General features: G+C 41.0%; 1 protein-coding gene across 1 annotated transcript in view; it reads right to left on the bottom strand.

Moving 5' to 3' along the window:
- Positions 1–3,662: 3,662 nt before the first annotated feature.
- The window catches only part of LOC146571141 (netrin receptor UNC5D-like), a 185,316-nt gene continuing 173,725 nt past the window's right edge, over positions 3,663–15,253 (bottom strand). The window contains exons 15-18 of the mRNA XM_085280169.1: positions 13,625–13,774; positions 12,218–12,382; positions 11,808–11,986; positions 3,663–9,675 (exon numbers count right to left, since the gene is read on the bottom strand). Coding sequence (XP_085136295.1) covers positions 9,477–9,675; positions 11,808–11,986; positions 12,218–12,382; positions 13,625–13,774 — 693 coding nt within the window. The 3' untranslated portion in view covers positions 3,663–9,476. The remainder of the gene's footprint in view (positions 9,676–11,807; positions 11,987–12,217; positions 12,383–13,624; positions 13,775–15,253) is intronic.

Genomic DNA, 15,253 nt, shown 5'->3' with positions numbered 1-15,253 from the left:
TGTACAGTAATTCAAAGCATGCGACGTGACGCCGTTCCCTGCTAGCTGGAGCTGCAGTCACCCACCCACTCATGCACACACACACACACACACACACTGAAGCAGTACACCCTGTAAAAGTAACAAATGCACTGAGTGCTCCATTCCACGTGATGCAATTATTCACAGTTCCATAGCAAATTTTGGCTGAAGCTAATCTCATAACTAAAAGGCATGGTGCCTTTTGCAAAAAAAAGAGAAGAAAAACCCAGATCTTCCAAACAACTGCGAGGAATTCATCTGGCTTCCTATCAACCAAAGTTTAGGACAGTTCAATAAACTTAATATGTGATAATCGCTGTGCACTACATTTAGCAATGTCCAAATCAGTCTTTGACAACAACTTAACTGAAGCTTCTGTTTGAGGCTGTTTGAGATGAGAGAAACATTTTGTACCAAGTTGAAGCTCAAAGTTCAAAAAAATGTTCTTTAAAGTATAGATGGAGCTGGCATATTAGCAGCAAATAAACACATGTGAGATTAAGAGCCTGCGGAGGGTGAAAAGAGTTGGTAAAAGGAAAATAAGATTCCAACTTTTGTAGGTTAGTTCTCATGAGCTTCACATGACTTGCATTTAGCCCCCCCCCCCCCCCCCCCGCTCCTCTCTTCATTCCCTTCTTTCTCCCTCTGTGCTGAACGCTCACCCCCCTCCTCCCATCCCCTTTCCTCTGTCACTCCCCCCCTCCCCTCGCCCTCCCCTTCCCCTTCCCTAGCCCCTTCTCAGCGCAGCACATAGACTTCCTGTGTGTCCTGGCCTGAATGGTATGTGCATGGAGTGGGTGTCTGGGAGGCCTTTCATCCAGCATGGAAAGAAAAGAGAAGTGGAGAGAGGGGCTGAAAAAAAAAAAAAAAGAAAGTGCGAGAAGAGAGTCATCTTTAATGACTTTGAGTCAGAGCAGTTGTCCAGAGACACAGAGTGGGTGGGGCATGGTATAGAAGGGGTGAGAGGGCTATGGCTGTGCCAGGGATTTGTGTGCGTGTGTGTGTGTGTGTGTAGTGTCTGGAGGGGAAGAGAGGCCTGCTGGGAAGGCCTGCAGCCTGCCTGTTTGCCTTCCTGGGACAGATGACATCCGGCCGGGAGATCGCTTGCATGGCTGAGTGACGATACTCAACTAGAATAGATAAAAATTAACTTAGAATTCGAGCTCTGCTGTGGGAAAGTATAAAGTAATGCAGATCAAGCAGGATTTGCAAGGACAAAGTGACACTTGTGCTTCACAGAGTCTTGCAGTTACTGCAGCCTCTTGGGTGAATGTTCCACTGCTGGTGTTGGCAGACAGGGTGTAGCTGCCTGCTGACTGCCAGGCCTGAGCAGACCTTACCTACACTGTGAAGGGGCACATACAAGTGAGGCTGCCTCATGTCATGGAAACAAGCTACAGTTGTCTCTGTGTGCACATGCGCACACAGAGAATGTTGAGGCATGTCTAGACAAGATAACCTTTAATAGGAAGACAGCATACAGTGCCATCTGCTGATTGGACTGAGGTTTGATTGTTGCCATTGTTGGCATTGATTTAATTCATATAGATGGATCATTTTTTGGTTTTTTAATTTAACAGTGATATGTAATATTATAAAGAACCTAAAATATCAGAGAATGTCAATTATCTGATAATCCAGCTGTTGGCAATAATGGGGAGGAAGAACTTCTTTTTAATAAGAACAGACTTCCTGAAAGGAAGAGAGTTCATTCATCAATGGCAGTAGACAAATTTTAGTTCTAGTCCAGCGTTCCTTTATTTATTTATGTTATTGTTTATTGCAATTATGTAGATGCAGAACTAAAAGTAATGCATCACACTGAGCTCAGCTCTCAGCTTTCCCGTGTTTCATCCTACCTGGTGCTTGGCGGAGGCGTTAGAGCTTCCTGCAGCACAGTGAGCTGCGCATTGCTGCAAATTAATTTGCCACTAACTACTTTTTTATAAAGTGAAAGTTAGTGGGCTTATAACAGGGTATTCAATCATCAAACAGCCATTATTTGAACCAAGTAGTTATTAGAACAAACCTGTGTTTTAGAGTAAGGGGAAAATCATTAGCACCAAGATGCTTTTCATAAAACACAGTAAATCCTTTACATAACTAGGCTTCTATATTAAACAGCAGTGTTTAATGTTTAATATTAATGTTCACAGCAGAGGTATATAGGTTTTAAATGAATTCAGACTTTAATTTCAGTGTTATGGGAGCATGAGTTCTCATTCATTTACTATTTTCAGTATTAGAGCTATAAACTAGCATCAGTAGTCTCAACTCAGTATACTCAAGTGTTACTCATGGTTGTCTGCTGAAGCTCTCAATTTCAACACTTTATATTTATGTAACCGTTACAGTGCAGTACTGAGTGAAAATGATTTACTGGAATTACCCCTGAATTTCCATCTTGTGCTATTATACGGTCAAGGTTTATCCATCTGTTCATTTATTTCATAGTGATTAGCAAATGCTACCAAGCTATGAAGCTAAGCAAAGTTAGCGGCTATTTGTTCAGTAGTACTGCAGCAAAGTTTTTTCTTGCTGCTCTTGTTGTTGTGCATGTGAGGATCCAGACGTTAGGATGTAGCATGCAGCATTGCTGTGTCTATCAATAAGCTTGTTTACAAATGCCTCATACTTTTTTCTATGTTGACTATAAAATCCTTCAAAACAAGTTTAATTGTGAAAGAAAGCGAATTTCTCCTTCTCTGTAAGCTCTTCCTGTCATCGTCCTCAGGTTATTTGTTGTTTTGGCGGTTTTGAATTCTTTGCGAATTGCTTTATTGTTATGCCTGAAGTTTTGATTTTGTTGGATTTCTTGGTTCCTTTTTGGATTTCTTTTTTTTCAGGTGATCGCAAGCTTTATTTCCAGTGACACCTTTGAAGCTTTCATTTCTGTTTTTAACTTGTGATTATTCTAGTGATGAGTTTCAGTTTTGCTTATTCGAGTACAGTGAACTCAGAAACCAGTTTGACATGCCTGGAGTTCTGTGACATGACAAATAATTGTGCTGCAAGCAGCCATCAGGAGATGGTTATACTCAACACTGGTCATAAAGGGATGGCCTTGGCCAACAGAAATACTCGGCTAGGCTGTGATACATAGTTGGTGCTAAAGAGCCAAAGACTGCTGTTACAAGGTGGACTGGATCCATGCTTTCATATTATAGATGCCAAATTCTGACCAGGCAAAGTCTCCAATCATCTGTTGTCCAATAGCCTCAGCTTCCTGATGGTGCCCGGTGTGGTTTTCTGCTTCTGTAGCCAATCTGCTTCAAGATTTGATGTGCTATGTATTTAGAGATGCTCTTCTGCATAAATCGGTTTTAACAAGTGGTGATTTGAATTTCTATTTAACCCAAATCACAAATCTGCCTGGTCAGTCTGTGGCATCACCAGGGGATCTTTTACCCAGTGAACTGCCGCTCGCTGCATATTTCCTCTTTTTCAGAGCATTCTGTAAACTGTAGAGAGGTTTATGTGGAAGTAGATCAGTGTCTTCTGAAATACCCAGAGGAGTAGTAGCAGAAGTAGAGTTGCTGCTACATGATTGGCTGATTAGGTACCTAATAAATTGGCCAGATTTAGGGCAGTTTAGCTAATCTGAAAGGAAACTGATTGTATCCTAGAGCAACAACAAATAATACCGTTTCACTGCATATTTATTTCAACACAATACAGTATATACAGTTTGAAAATTTTTGCAAAACTTTGAAAAAAAAATGGGAAAAAGGACAAAGAATTGGCCCATAGGAACATCACCAGTGACTGTTCTCAACATTAACATTCATATAGCACTTAACTCAACTGTTTAGCACAGAAAATGCATTGAAATGTTTCCAACTAAACATACAGAAAATGCAATAAATTATATACAGAACCTTCTGAATAGATACTGAACATACCCAGCTGTTCGATACAATAAATAGATTTGTAGGATGCTCGAATTTTTAAAGGCAGCAGCAGAAGTAAAAAAACAACCGAAAGAAAAAACAGTAAAATGAGAAAGTTTTGATTGAAACTGTCACCACGTTTCATGAACTCAGATCATTTTACTTAAGTTAGCATCTGTTGTTTTTCTCCCAAAGTGTCGATCTTAAGATAGTAGGCAGTAAAAAAAAACCCAAACACTTTACATCACACTCTGAACAAACTGAGATGGTAGCACTACTATAGGCTGGATTCTCCAAGGACACGTTATACAGCTTTTTAAAGTATACACATAACTCTCTTTCACACTGTCGCACATGTACACTCTGAGTCATTGAGTTTATGGAAAGGACACTGATGGGCACAAAGCGCATCCTCAATCTCTAGCTAGCTTATCGCCACTGCACGTCTTAGCATCGGAGCTAGCAGGTTTGAATGCTTCAGTATTCTCTGGAAACACCTCTGCAGTGTATATAAGATGTATGCGCATGGCATCAAACAATACAGCTTGCATATAACAAATTGCAACTAACAAATTAGTTCCTTTGATATGATGTATTATAATAATAATAATAATAATAATAACAATAATAAAACATTCTGGACAGATTTTTCCTATGACACCAAACCCACACAAAGAGGCACAATTAGTTAGAAAACTCATTTTTGTGATGCACAACACGGGTAACTGTAAAGCTTCTCAGTTTTGTTGTGACTCCTGTATGCATGTGTATACGTGTGCATATGTAGGGCGAGAGGGAAGCTGGCTTGAAGTAGTAAAAGAAGATGGAAAAATTTGGCATTTGAACATTTTCACTAAAGAAAAATCTCCAAAGTTCAAGGTATGTGAGACACTGAGTGGACAATCTGGGAAAAGGGGAACATTTGGCAAAGCAACACCTTCTTGTCCAAATCTTGAGCCAAAAAAAGTCTGACAAGTTTCCTCCTTCTGCCAAAAAGAAAAAAAGAAAAAAAGAAATTCTGTTAATTTCCAGAAACAAAATCCAAATGTCCAAAGTCATTTTTAATTCAAGCAGTGTCCACAAAATCTTTGCGAGGTGGCATAAATCAGAGAGTTGTCACTGTTTGTTAGAGAGCTGCATAGCATCGTGTGGTTCCTTCCCTGACTAGAAAGCTCACTGAAAACTAGGGAGAGCAGAGTAATGCTGATTCCACATGGAGACAAAATGACTTAATAAAGTATCTTCCACTCTGATGTAGAAAAATGGATACTGCCCATTGGCAGGTGCTCGGTGGTTTTCTGTGCTGCCAGAAAATACTGGCTATATCCCGTCTTTGTGGGTCAACCTTTCAATCAAGACTCACAGTCCTTTTCTTTGAATACAATTTGGTTGCTCAGTAGACCATCAGCTTTCACCCATCCACTGCAGCATTCTCAAGATGCTCAGCTTGGAGAAATGGCCTTTTTCAGGCTGTTTGTATTACTGCTAGACTTTCTGATATTTCCATAATAATAATGTGTAGGGTGGAGCAGCAGTACCAGAGCGACTGACTGTTTTCTTTATAAAAAGGCTCATCTCTGGCTGTATTTCTCATCAATTCAAGCACACATATTTTTGCATGCCCTCCTTCCCTTTATGCATTCTTCTCAATGTGATGTTTTTCTCCCAGTACTTGCCCTATAGAAGGCTGTAGATGGCTGGAATGGTGTGTATTTCTTGAGATCTAAAAAGACCCGAGCTAAGATACATCTGTAAATACGGTAAAGAAAAAAAAAATCATAAAAATTGAAAGCTAATAGAAATGATTTGCCACACAGCAGCTTGCAGAGGATGCAGGGCAGATCCAGCCTTTCATCAGAAGTCATTTTCAAGGAGTCAGCTCAGGGAATGATGATGTATCAGTGGGGTATGTGTTAGATTATTTTTTTTGCTCTTTGGTGAGCAACTGCAGAAAAATGTTTAGCAACGCAGGCCAACGGTGCAGCTCTGCTGGAGATCCCCTGCACCAAACTCTGAATAGGTAAGATTGTTCTTCCAGATGATTCCTGCACTCCCATATGTGAGCATGCTAAAAGTTGGCCCCGTTCGTGTGGCAATGGAAAGTATCTCCTGATGGCAAACAGAAGAAGCAAGTATGGGAATAATGCAGCTGCTGTAGAAAAACAGCACTGCACGGACCAATTTCTTTTCCTGTTCATACATCAGTTTCTATTACTTTACTTGTTCACTATTGGGACCTGATTCTAATTTTGAAACTCTTTATATTCCGTCGTAAGTTTGACAAAAATCTGCTCCATGTAGTTTTCTCACAATTGAGAAAACCTGTTTTGGAGTGAATGGAGTTCAGCTGTTGAGCTGTAGCTGATGAATCAAGAACTCCACTGCGGTTAGTCCTCATTCAGCAGATATGCAGGTAATAGATGTCAACAGCATTACAAAGACATGAAAAATACATTACGATCTGCCTTTAGTCAGCACCATGCTGACTAAAGGCAGATCGTAATGTTATTTTGCTTTTCACACTTTTTATAAACTGGGAATGGGGGAATCTGAATGGGAAAACTGAAAAGACAGGAACGGACACTTTACACTCTTCAGAAGATACATCCAAGAGTAAAATATAGATATATAAATATATATCTTTACTGTACTGTGAGCTGTGTTTTTAAATGCTATGTTTAGATCCTGACTAAACGTAAGAGGTCTGACTCAGCATGCGACTACTAAGAGGGCGTCTGTCAATAAATTTCCTGCAGTCATGACTGCATTCCAAACTTTGGTCAGCAACTTTTTAGCTAATAGTGGAGAATCAGTCCAACTTATTCTGTGCTGTTCTTTGATGCAGACAGATAGAAAAACAAGGTTTGGATATGTTTGCTAACTGTGTACAGGTTTGCATTATTTTCAGTGAGCAGTCGTGGGTAACTGAAAACAGATTCCCAGCAGTTATTGAATGAACTGCATGTCTTTGTGCTATTTCCACGATGGCACGAATCAATAAGAAATACATTTTTTAGTATGAAGCCAGCATGAGCACTTCAATCTGCATCTTTTTCTGCCAGCTTGACCACAAAGTTGGGAGGCTAAATAGAAGAACTGTTCCACATGTTGAGAAATTCACTAGATTGCACACTAGTTTGTCTGTGGAAGGATACAGCCAACGTGGATCAATAGCAGACCATGACAACTGGATGGTTGTCAACTTTGCCCCCTCCCAGCAGGGGGCTTTCGGCTCAAATCACTTCCCAAACACCCTATACATATTTGGAAGGATATATGCATAGTAGTAGGCATTTTCTCTTGGTGCCAAAGTGGATAAGTAAAATCACCACACAGTAGGAAAGCTGACTGTGAGCGTACAGTATTCTCAACACGTTTTCGTGTGTTTTTGCAATATTTGACTAGGCGCATGCTAGCTAAAACTAGCTGCACAAGCTGAAATGATCTCAATTTAGTTTCGGGACCTGACCTGACCTGACCTCCATAGGCCTGTGGGTTCAGTGTCCTCCTTAGTCATCCTGGTTACCACAAATGCGTTTTTCATTACCAAATTGGATGAATTAGTTGAGCAGTTGAAGTATAATTGTGGAATTCAGCTGAGGGGACACAGCGACTTTACTAGGTAAGCCTGGACTCCCAGAACCTAATGTTGATGCTGGCTACAGCTAGCAATAAACTTAGCCTTTAGCTTAAAGATACATGGTGAAGCGATGGCATATAGTCCTGCATGTAATCTAATGTTTTTATAATCAAATTTTACAGGTAGGTACTTGAGATTTAGAGGTACCTTTGGGCACATGCTGTTACTCCTATGCAAGCCTTGCTATTTCTCTCCATTTTCAGCTGTAATGCTAAGCTAAGCAACTACCGGCTGTAGTGTCAAATTTTCAACATTCTTGGCAAACTATGTGCGATGGCTGAATTTCTCAAAATGCCAAAGTATGCATCAAAGTAAGAAAGAAAGCAGTGCTCTTTCAACATGCTGCTTTTTAAAATGTTTAAACCATGTCAAACTTTGTGGAGTGCCGTGGAGCACAGGGTCTTACTGAGCAGACGAACTCTGCTGAAAGTCTTCATTAAGAATTTAAATCCATCAAGAGTTTTAGGCATTTAAAAATATTTGAGCCTTTCAAGGGGGGTTACTAATTTAGGCAAATTTGATGGGTTAGAACCAAGAGACTGTCAGATATTTCTCTTCAGATGGAGTTCAAACAGCTGCATGATGCAACACCAACATGGCAATGATCTGCTGTCCAAACTCAAATAGTGCATATGTATATATTTTACACCTTTCTGAAACTCTGCTTAATCTCTTATCTGAGTTTTTGAACATGGACTGATTTCTACCACTGTGCAGCATGTGGGCTGTCTGGCCTTTCAGAATTCAATTCATTAAGCACATGAAAAGAGAGTGCCAACGCAGAGTTCAACACAAAGTCACTTTATTAAGTTGAGGGGGCAGCTGGAGCAACCGAATGTGGGAGCTTCCTGATCAGGATATCTTTTTTTTTATCTTCTTTTTCAAGTGGATGCTGCCTCTGCTTGGGAAGATCAGACAGGAGTAGAGGGAGTAAGAGATGGCAAAGTGTCTCTGAATAACCATTTCCTGGTATTTGATCATCTCCATGCTCCAGAAATCTTTTTTGTTTTCGTTTTACACACTTCTGTCCCCACTGTCTGCCTGCTATGAGGTCACTCACAGTAAAACGTAATTTTCCTCCAAATTAAGAAGAGAGACACTCAGGGATGGACCTCTGGCTGCATTGCTATATGAGGCACAGATCAGTGGTGGGTGAGTTACCCTCCTCTGCTGTCGGTGCTTTGACAGTGGACTCTGTCTGTTGAGCTGAAAAAAGTGTGTAAAATGACTCTCAAAGGCATTTAAAAAGTAATTTCTCATAAATCTCCATCTCCTTAGCATGTGGACTCCAGGTCCTTTTATATACTGATCACTGTGGAATAAGATGTTCTGACAAAATAAAGAGCCAATATTCATTTTTTCTTTGTGTTTTTAAAAAGCTTCAGCAGAAATATGTGCAGAAAAGAAAAAAAAAGCATGAGGTGTCAGTGACATAAAGAAAATATGGCATTACACTAAACATTTTGACAGCCCAGATGACTGTTTGAGGGCAAGTACCGGCACATCCAATCCTGGGAGGTCACGGCACCAACCTGATTGGCAGCTTCCTTAAAACACACTTTGTCTTCTTTTCACAGGCTTCTGTAATCCTTCAACACAGGGTATCAAATTGGTCTTCAGAAGTATCAGAAGTTGACATTTCTCAATGAAAGATGAATGTGTGTGTGTTTGTGTGTCAATTTGATATGCCTTTCCAAAGTTTCTTGGTGCCTCCTAATAACACATCTCTTGGTCATTTCCTGATTTCCTTCTGCCTCTATGGTTCATTTGGTTTAACAGAGGTGTTCCTTTAGTAACAGTCAATAATTAAGTTGCCCTGCTGGCCTCTGTGCATCTCCTCCACCTCACTGTAGGTTAGCTACTACACCTGAACATAAATGTTCATGCAGTAAAGGTTCATCATTTTCATCTGATGTACAGCCACTCTACGCCAGTTTTGTGAATTCAGAGTCCCGTTCCTCTTTGCTGCAGCTCAGAGAGACCGCCTTAGGGGAATGAACCTTGCTGATTTCTTCCAGGGCACTGGCCAGAGAGTCCAGGTCCCCAGAATCCGGGTGCTGGGCTTCCCATAGAGTCAGAATCACTGATGACGGGCTCTCCTGACATGCAAAGTAGCACAAGTTCCTGTAGAACAGGAAAAATCGAACATTATAATATTGACGATGGATAACAACCAAGTGAAGTAGTAATGAGGCGATCACTTTGCAGTTATTATGCCAAAGATGCCAATGCAAATCACTGAGGTAATTTTGCTTGTTCTAAGTACATATTTTTTTAAAAAAGGCACGATGAACAAAAGATGAGACTAAAAAGAGGAGTCAAAGCTGCAGGAGCTGGGATATCCTGAACTTTGTGCCTGAAATTGGTACAGGGATTTGTGAATATTCAGTCTAATCTTTCAATAGACCCTTCTTGCCTTCGAAATGGCAAATTCCTTTAAGCTTGTGTTATTTACAATTGAACATATCAAACATATCAAGTGTTCAAACTGTGCATTTTACCATCCATTGATCCATCCATCCAATTCAGGGGCTGGCACATCTGAAAAGGCACCATCAGTGCTAAAAGGTATGTACAGCTTTTAGAGGAAAATATGCTCCCGTCTAGGTTACAACCTTTTCAGAAAAGGTCGTGCATACTGCATCTATACATCACAACTTTGTAGCCTGCTTGCATTTCAGACCTTTCACCAACTGAAAATATTTGGATTTGATAACTATTATAAATCCTCTATCAGACAAGAACAGATATTTAGATAGATATTTACAGACTGTTAAAAGAAGAGGGGATGCTACAAAGTGGTAAACATGGCCCTGTCCACACTTTTTTGTCAAAGTGAGTCAAAATGAGTCAATATTTGTCTTAAAATGGCACATTTCATATGTTTTCTATGTTCCATTTTTAATAACACGGGCTTAAGAGAATCATTGCATTCTGTTTTGATTCACATGGGTTTGTACGATCCTTTAGGGGTCGCTACAGCAGATCATCTGCCTCCATCTCATCCTATTTCTAGCATCCTCTTTTGCCACACAAACCCTCTGCGTGTCTCCTTCAACAACTCCATGAATCTTCCTCTTCAAGTCCAGCCTGGCAGCTCCATATTTACCATCCTTGGATAAATATAACTCTTATTTTTTAAACAATGGTAACAATCAATAAAAAAATAATACAACACACCAGTAGAACAATAAAATTAAGCCACACTTTGTTGTGTGGTTCATGAGAAAACAGGTTTTAAATTCAATCTCCACTTATTTTCTTCCTCTGATGTTGTTACAGCACCTCTCCAAGAGAGTGCACTGTTTCATTACAATGGGATTTCATTTGTTGCCTTCTCCCTGTCTTTGCCAATCTACTTCCCACCTCTGTATGCTGATGTTCCCACACACTCAGAGAAATAATTACAAAAATCAGCTTAACTAGGTAGAGACATTCCCATTAGATGCTTCCTGGTGTGTTTGGCTGGGTAGAAAAAGCTCAGAAATCCTTTTCCCCATTTCTCAGTCACAGGTGTTTGTTTTCAGACTCAGCTGAAGCGAAATTCCATAATCACACAGTTTCCCGTCATAGCTTCTTAGTGAACTTTTTCCCTCTCATGTGTCTCCAACTGGCAAGATGGAGAGTGTACTCACTGTCAGTACTCTCTTCCTCAAGTACTTGATGGAGCTGGGTGCACAGATCTAAAGTCTTCGTGGCTATAAACACTTGATTATTGACTTCTCCTTTGAAGCACAAATAGAGATCACCCCATCAACAAACAACTGAAATCCTGCACAGCCTACGCAAATAACTGACCTGGCACAACCTCTTGAGAGGCTGGAGGACGGAGCACATGCAGAGATGCTGCTAATGAGAAGTGCTAACATGAACACATTTTCTTGCCAGAGGCTGGCCTGTCAGCAGTCAGAGACCTTTCTTCAGATTTCTACAAAACACTGCATCTCTTCTCTACAGTATTCTGGCTGTGCCTAACATTTCTCCCTTTCTCTGCATGTGTTTTACGATCTATAATGAAACTGGCGGTGTGGCATGTTATTGAAGGCTGGAGAAGATAATTTCTGACGTGGTGTCTAAATTTCAGATTTAAACAAAAGTCTTCACAGTGGGAACAGTGTTTACATTATGGAACATTTTCCATTTTCTTCCTCGGACCTAAAGAAAACATACCTGCTCTTTTATTTGACTCAGCAGTATGTAAATGGCAGCTGAGGCACGAGAATGAAATGCAGCATTCAGAGTGTTAAAACTCAGACCTGTCTATGTGGAGCTTTTGAGCCAGGAGCTGCCAGTCCTTCCCGTTGGCATTTGCGGTGTCAAAGGTGGTGCTGATCCGCTGACGGATGGACAGGGGGATTTTAAAGGCCCTTGACCCTGTCTGGGAGGTGATGGTACAGTCCGACTGCGTGAAAAAGGGAACCACTCCCTTTTCATTCTAGTAGCAAGACAAAAAGTAAGAGATGTCAGGGTGATTTGATGCAAAAAGTTTCTCCTCCTCAACGTGAAGACAAGGACAAGGACTTTGCAATCTATAGATGAAAAGCTCCCTGAGAGGCTCATTAAGCAAGCTCTTAAATCAAATCAAGAGTTATTCAGCGCAGTAAAAGAACCTATTAACAGGCCGCATGACTGCCCACACACCACGCCTTCTCTGAGTGCTACTCACCTCCACTACAGACGTGTAGACCTGTAGTATCTGCTCCTTGCCCGTGACCTGTCGGATGCTGATCTTGCAGGAGAGCTGAGACGAGGAGTGGCTGTATCGCTCCAAAGTGAAGGCACACTGCAGGGGATGCTGGTTACTGGCCCACACCTGAGAAAAGGAGAACTCCTGCGGAGCAAGGAGAGACGGGAGGGAGGACAGGATGAACATAATGATGAAAGGATTAGGCTGGTGGAGACAACACACTCATTAAATCCCCACTAAAGACATTTGTTATTTGAATCCTGCTTTGCCACCCGCTTTGCTGTTTACATGATTAATTAAGACTGAACGAGCGGCCTCTTTAGCCAATCGATGATGTTGCCTAATCAAGAAGTCTACCCATCAGAAGGAGCACCGGTGGGTGTTAGAGCCCTCAGGATGTAAATACATTCTGCTAACCACGTGTAAAGGCTACAATCATTAGTGCAAAAACTTAACTACTGCTTGAGAAAAAAATGGTTAAGTTACAAATGCACGAGCATTCTTAATAAAGCAACTAAATACCAAACTTACCTGAAAGTCCAGAGATGGTCAACATAACGACACTACTGACATCAAACACTTCATTAACTTATTTTTAATTTTCCACATTTTAATACTCCTAATACAAAACCCATACATGTAACTGCAACCTGTTGGATCAGGAGCTGTGCTGTGCTGATGGTATTAGGGCAGCTCGCACTACATTTCCTCCAAATAACTGAAAAAACTAAAAGTAACAGAGCTATGCAGTCTAAAAGGTCCATTTCACCTTCAATTACTAACTACTGTGTAACCCAGACAGTGGTGCAGTAAGAACAGGTCAAAAACACTGTTCTACAGATGAATCATCCTCTCTTCAGATCCATCAGACAGCGGGACAAACTCTTATAAAAGCCTCCTTTAGACAAGAGTAGTGTCTGAATGAAAGCCTGTCGTCGTCTTCCCTGCAGCACCCTCTCACAGCGGCTCTTCCCTGAGAAATCCTAGTTAGTATACTTGGGGCATTATAACAGGCTAATTCTGCTAATAGGATGTCACTGGTGGGATAAACATCACGGGGGAGAGCAGAACATGCAGCATGGAGACCCCAAGGAAGATAAGCATGATATGAGAGTGGGTGTGTGTGTGTGTATATGCCTTGCCTGGAAGTCATAATTAAGTTCGTAAGGGTGTGTGTGTGGGCGAGATAGCCAGCCATAGTGATCCCCTGCTGTGCCCTTGCTGCTGTCCTCTGGCTTTGATGTGACCAAATAAAAAAACAGGGAAGCTGATGAAGGTGCACAGCTTCCTTCATTGTGCATGACCGTGACAAACACTGAACATGCACACGCAGTTAACACATGTCCTGCTTTTGACTCGAAACGATAGAAAACAGGAAGTGCCTACCTGGCAGGTGGTGAAAGGCTTGATGCTCCAGAGCAACTGTGGGACATCCTGGATGGATACCTGGAGGCTGAAAGTGTTCGCCTTAAACAGCATCATTTTAGGCTCCTCCAGCAGCCGCCCGCCCCTGCTGCGCTCGCCCACTGCCACCTCCTGATAAGGAAAGGTGTGACATGTTTTTTTTCCAGTGGTGGGGTACGGGTTAGCAAAGTACAGGAAAAAAAGGTTGTTAAGTGTCAGTGTGTCAGGAAAAAGACATAAAGACAAAAGAGCACAGATTTGAAAACATGCACCAATGAATCAGAGCCAAAAGTTCAAGTTGAAAAAGGGAAGAATGAAAGAAACTGAGAACAGCTCAAACAATTAGTTGATTGAAATTAATCATCAGCTACATCAGCCTTAGTCTTTGTCTTTAACACTGAATTAAGTCACTGTGGATTTTGAACTGTTGGTTGGAGAAAATGAACAATTTAAAGAAATTTGTGAATATTTTCTGACAATTATTGACCAAACAGCAATGGTCTGATGAAAGTAATACCCAGCATTAACAGTCAGATTTGAACTAGAACTTTTAAGCTATTTCCCTAAAACCAGTCTGAAAAATGTGACCAAACATTATATTTATTTTTCAAATGGAAAAAAAAATGGAAGAAAAACTCTGTTTTTTCCCCCCCTGCCAGACAGGCTTGCACTCTTTTAGAGCAACTGTGACCATGAATGTAAAAACATAATTTTTATGCTTTCAAAATGTGCCCAGACTGAGTGGGTACTAAAAATACTAAAAGCTCCCTCAAAGCAGAGAGAAAATTCACAATAACAATATTAATATGCAGAGTGACAGGAACTTACTGTGCTCCACAAAAAAAAGAGAAAGACTGCGTAGGTTCCCCATTTATTTAGGTGTGGATAGGTAAGTTAACAAATGAATGTCGAGGGAAATAACATTGGAAATGTCTAGTGCATAGCCCTGAGACGCAATGACAGCCGCTGACATAACAAATGCTTTTCTAAGCTTTCAAAGCAACTGCCTTTAGCTGATGTTTGTTACAGCTGCTCTCTCTTCAATCTTCTTTCTCCAGGTAAAATGCCCAAAAGGGTTTCAATCTGGTGAGGTCTGAGTTGTCACTGATAAAAGCTTTGGTTTCACAGCCAGTGTGTTCGGTGGCCACAGTCTTGTGAGACTGGGAGAGCTCCTTTGTACGCAGCCAAACAAAATTTATCTTCAGATTTCCTCCTGCTGCTGCCGTCATCTGCTGCATCATCGATAAAGGCAAATGAGCCGCTTCCAGAGGCAGCCATGCTCTGACATGATCCGTGTTATATTGATGCAGTGAAATAGTTTGTCTTTCTCCATACTTTGGCTTTCCATCACTTTAGAAACAGTTAATTATTGATTGATTGATTGATTTTTGCAAGAGGCTCCTTGATGCTGCTTTCACAGTCTCCTCTGAGCAGATTGTGATGATGATGATTGTGCCACTGACCACTGTGTCGAGGTTTTCGTCCGCAATCGCTGTTTTTGTGGGCAACCTGTTTATTAAGTCCACCACAGCTTTCCTTTCCGTTTTTGTCTTAAGACCTTTCCACAATTGATCTATTGCATCTGCTGTACTCCTCAACATTTTTTTTGTT

The sequence above is a fragment of the Mchenga conophoros genome, linkage group LG7 (genome assembly GCF_057382185.1).
Source record: "Mchenga conophoros isolate Kocher_MC1m ecotype Shallow Benthic linkage group LG7, M_conophoros_male_GT1.1, whole genome shotgun sequence".
In the NCBI taxonomy this organism is placed as follows: domain Eukaryota; kingdom Metazoa; phylum Chordata; class Actinopteri; order Cichliformes; family Cichlidae; genus Mchenga; species Mchenga conophoros.
Note: the sequence above shows the minus strand (reverse complement) of the source record. Positions and strands in the feature narration are given on the sequence as shown.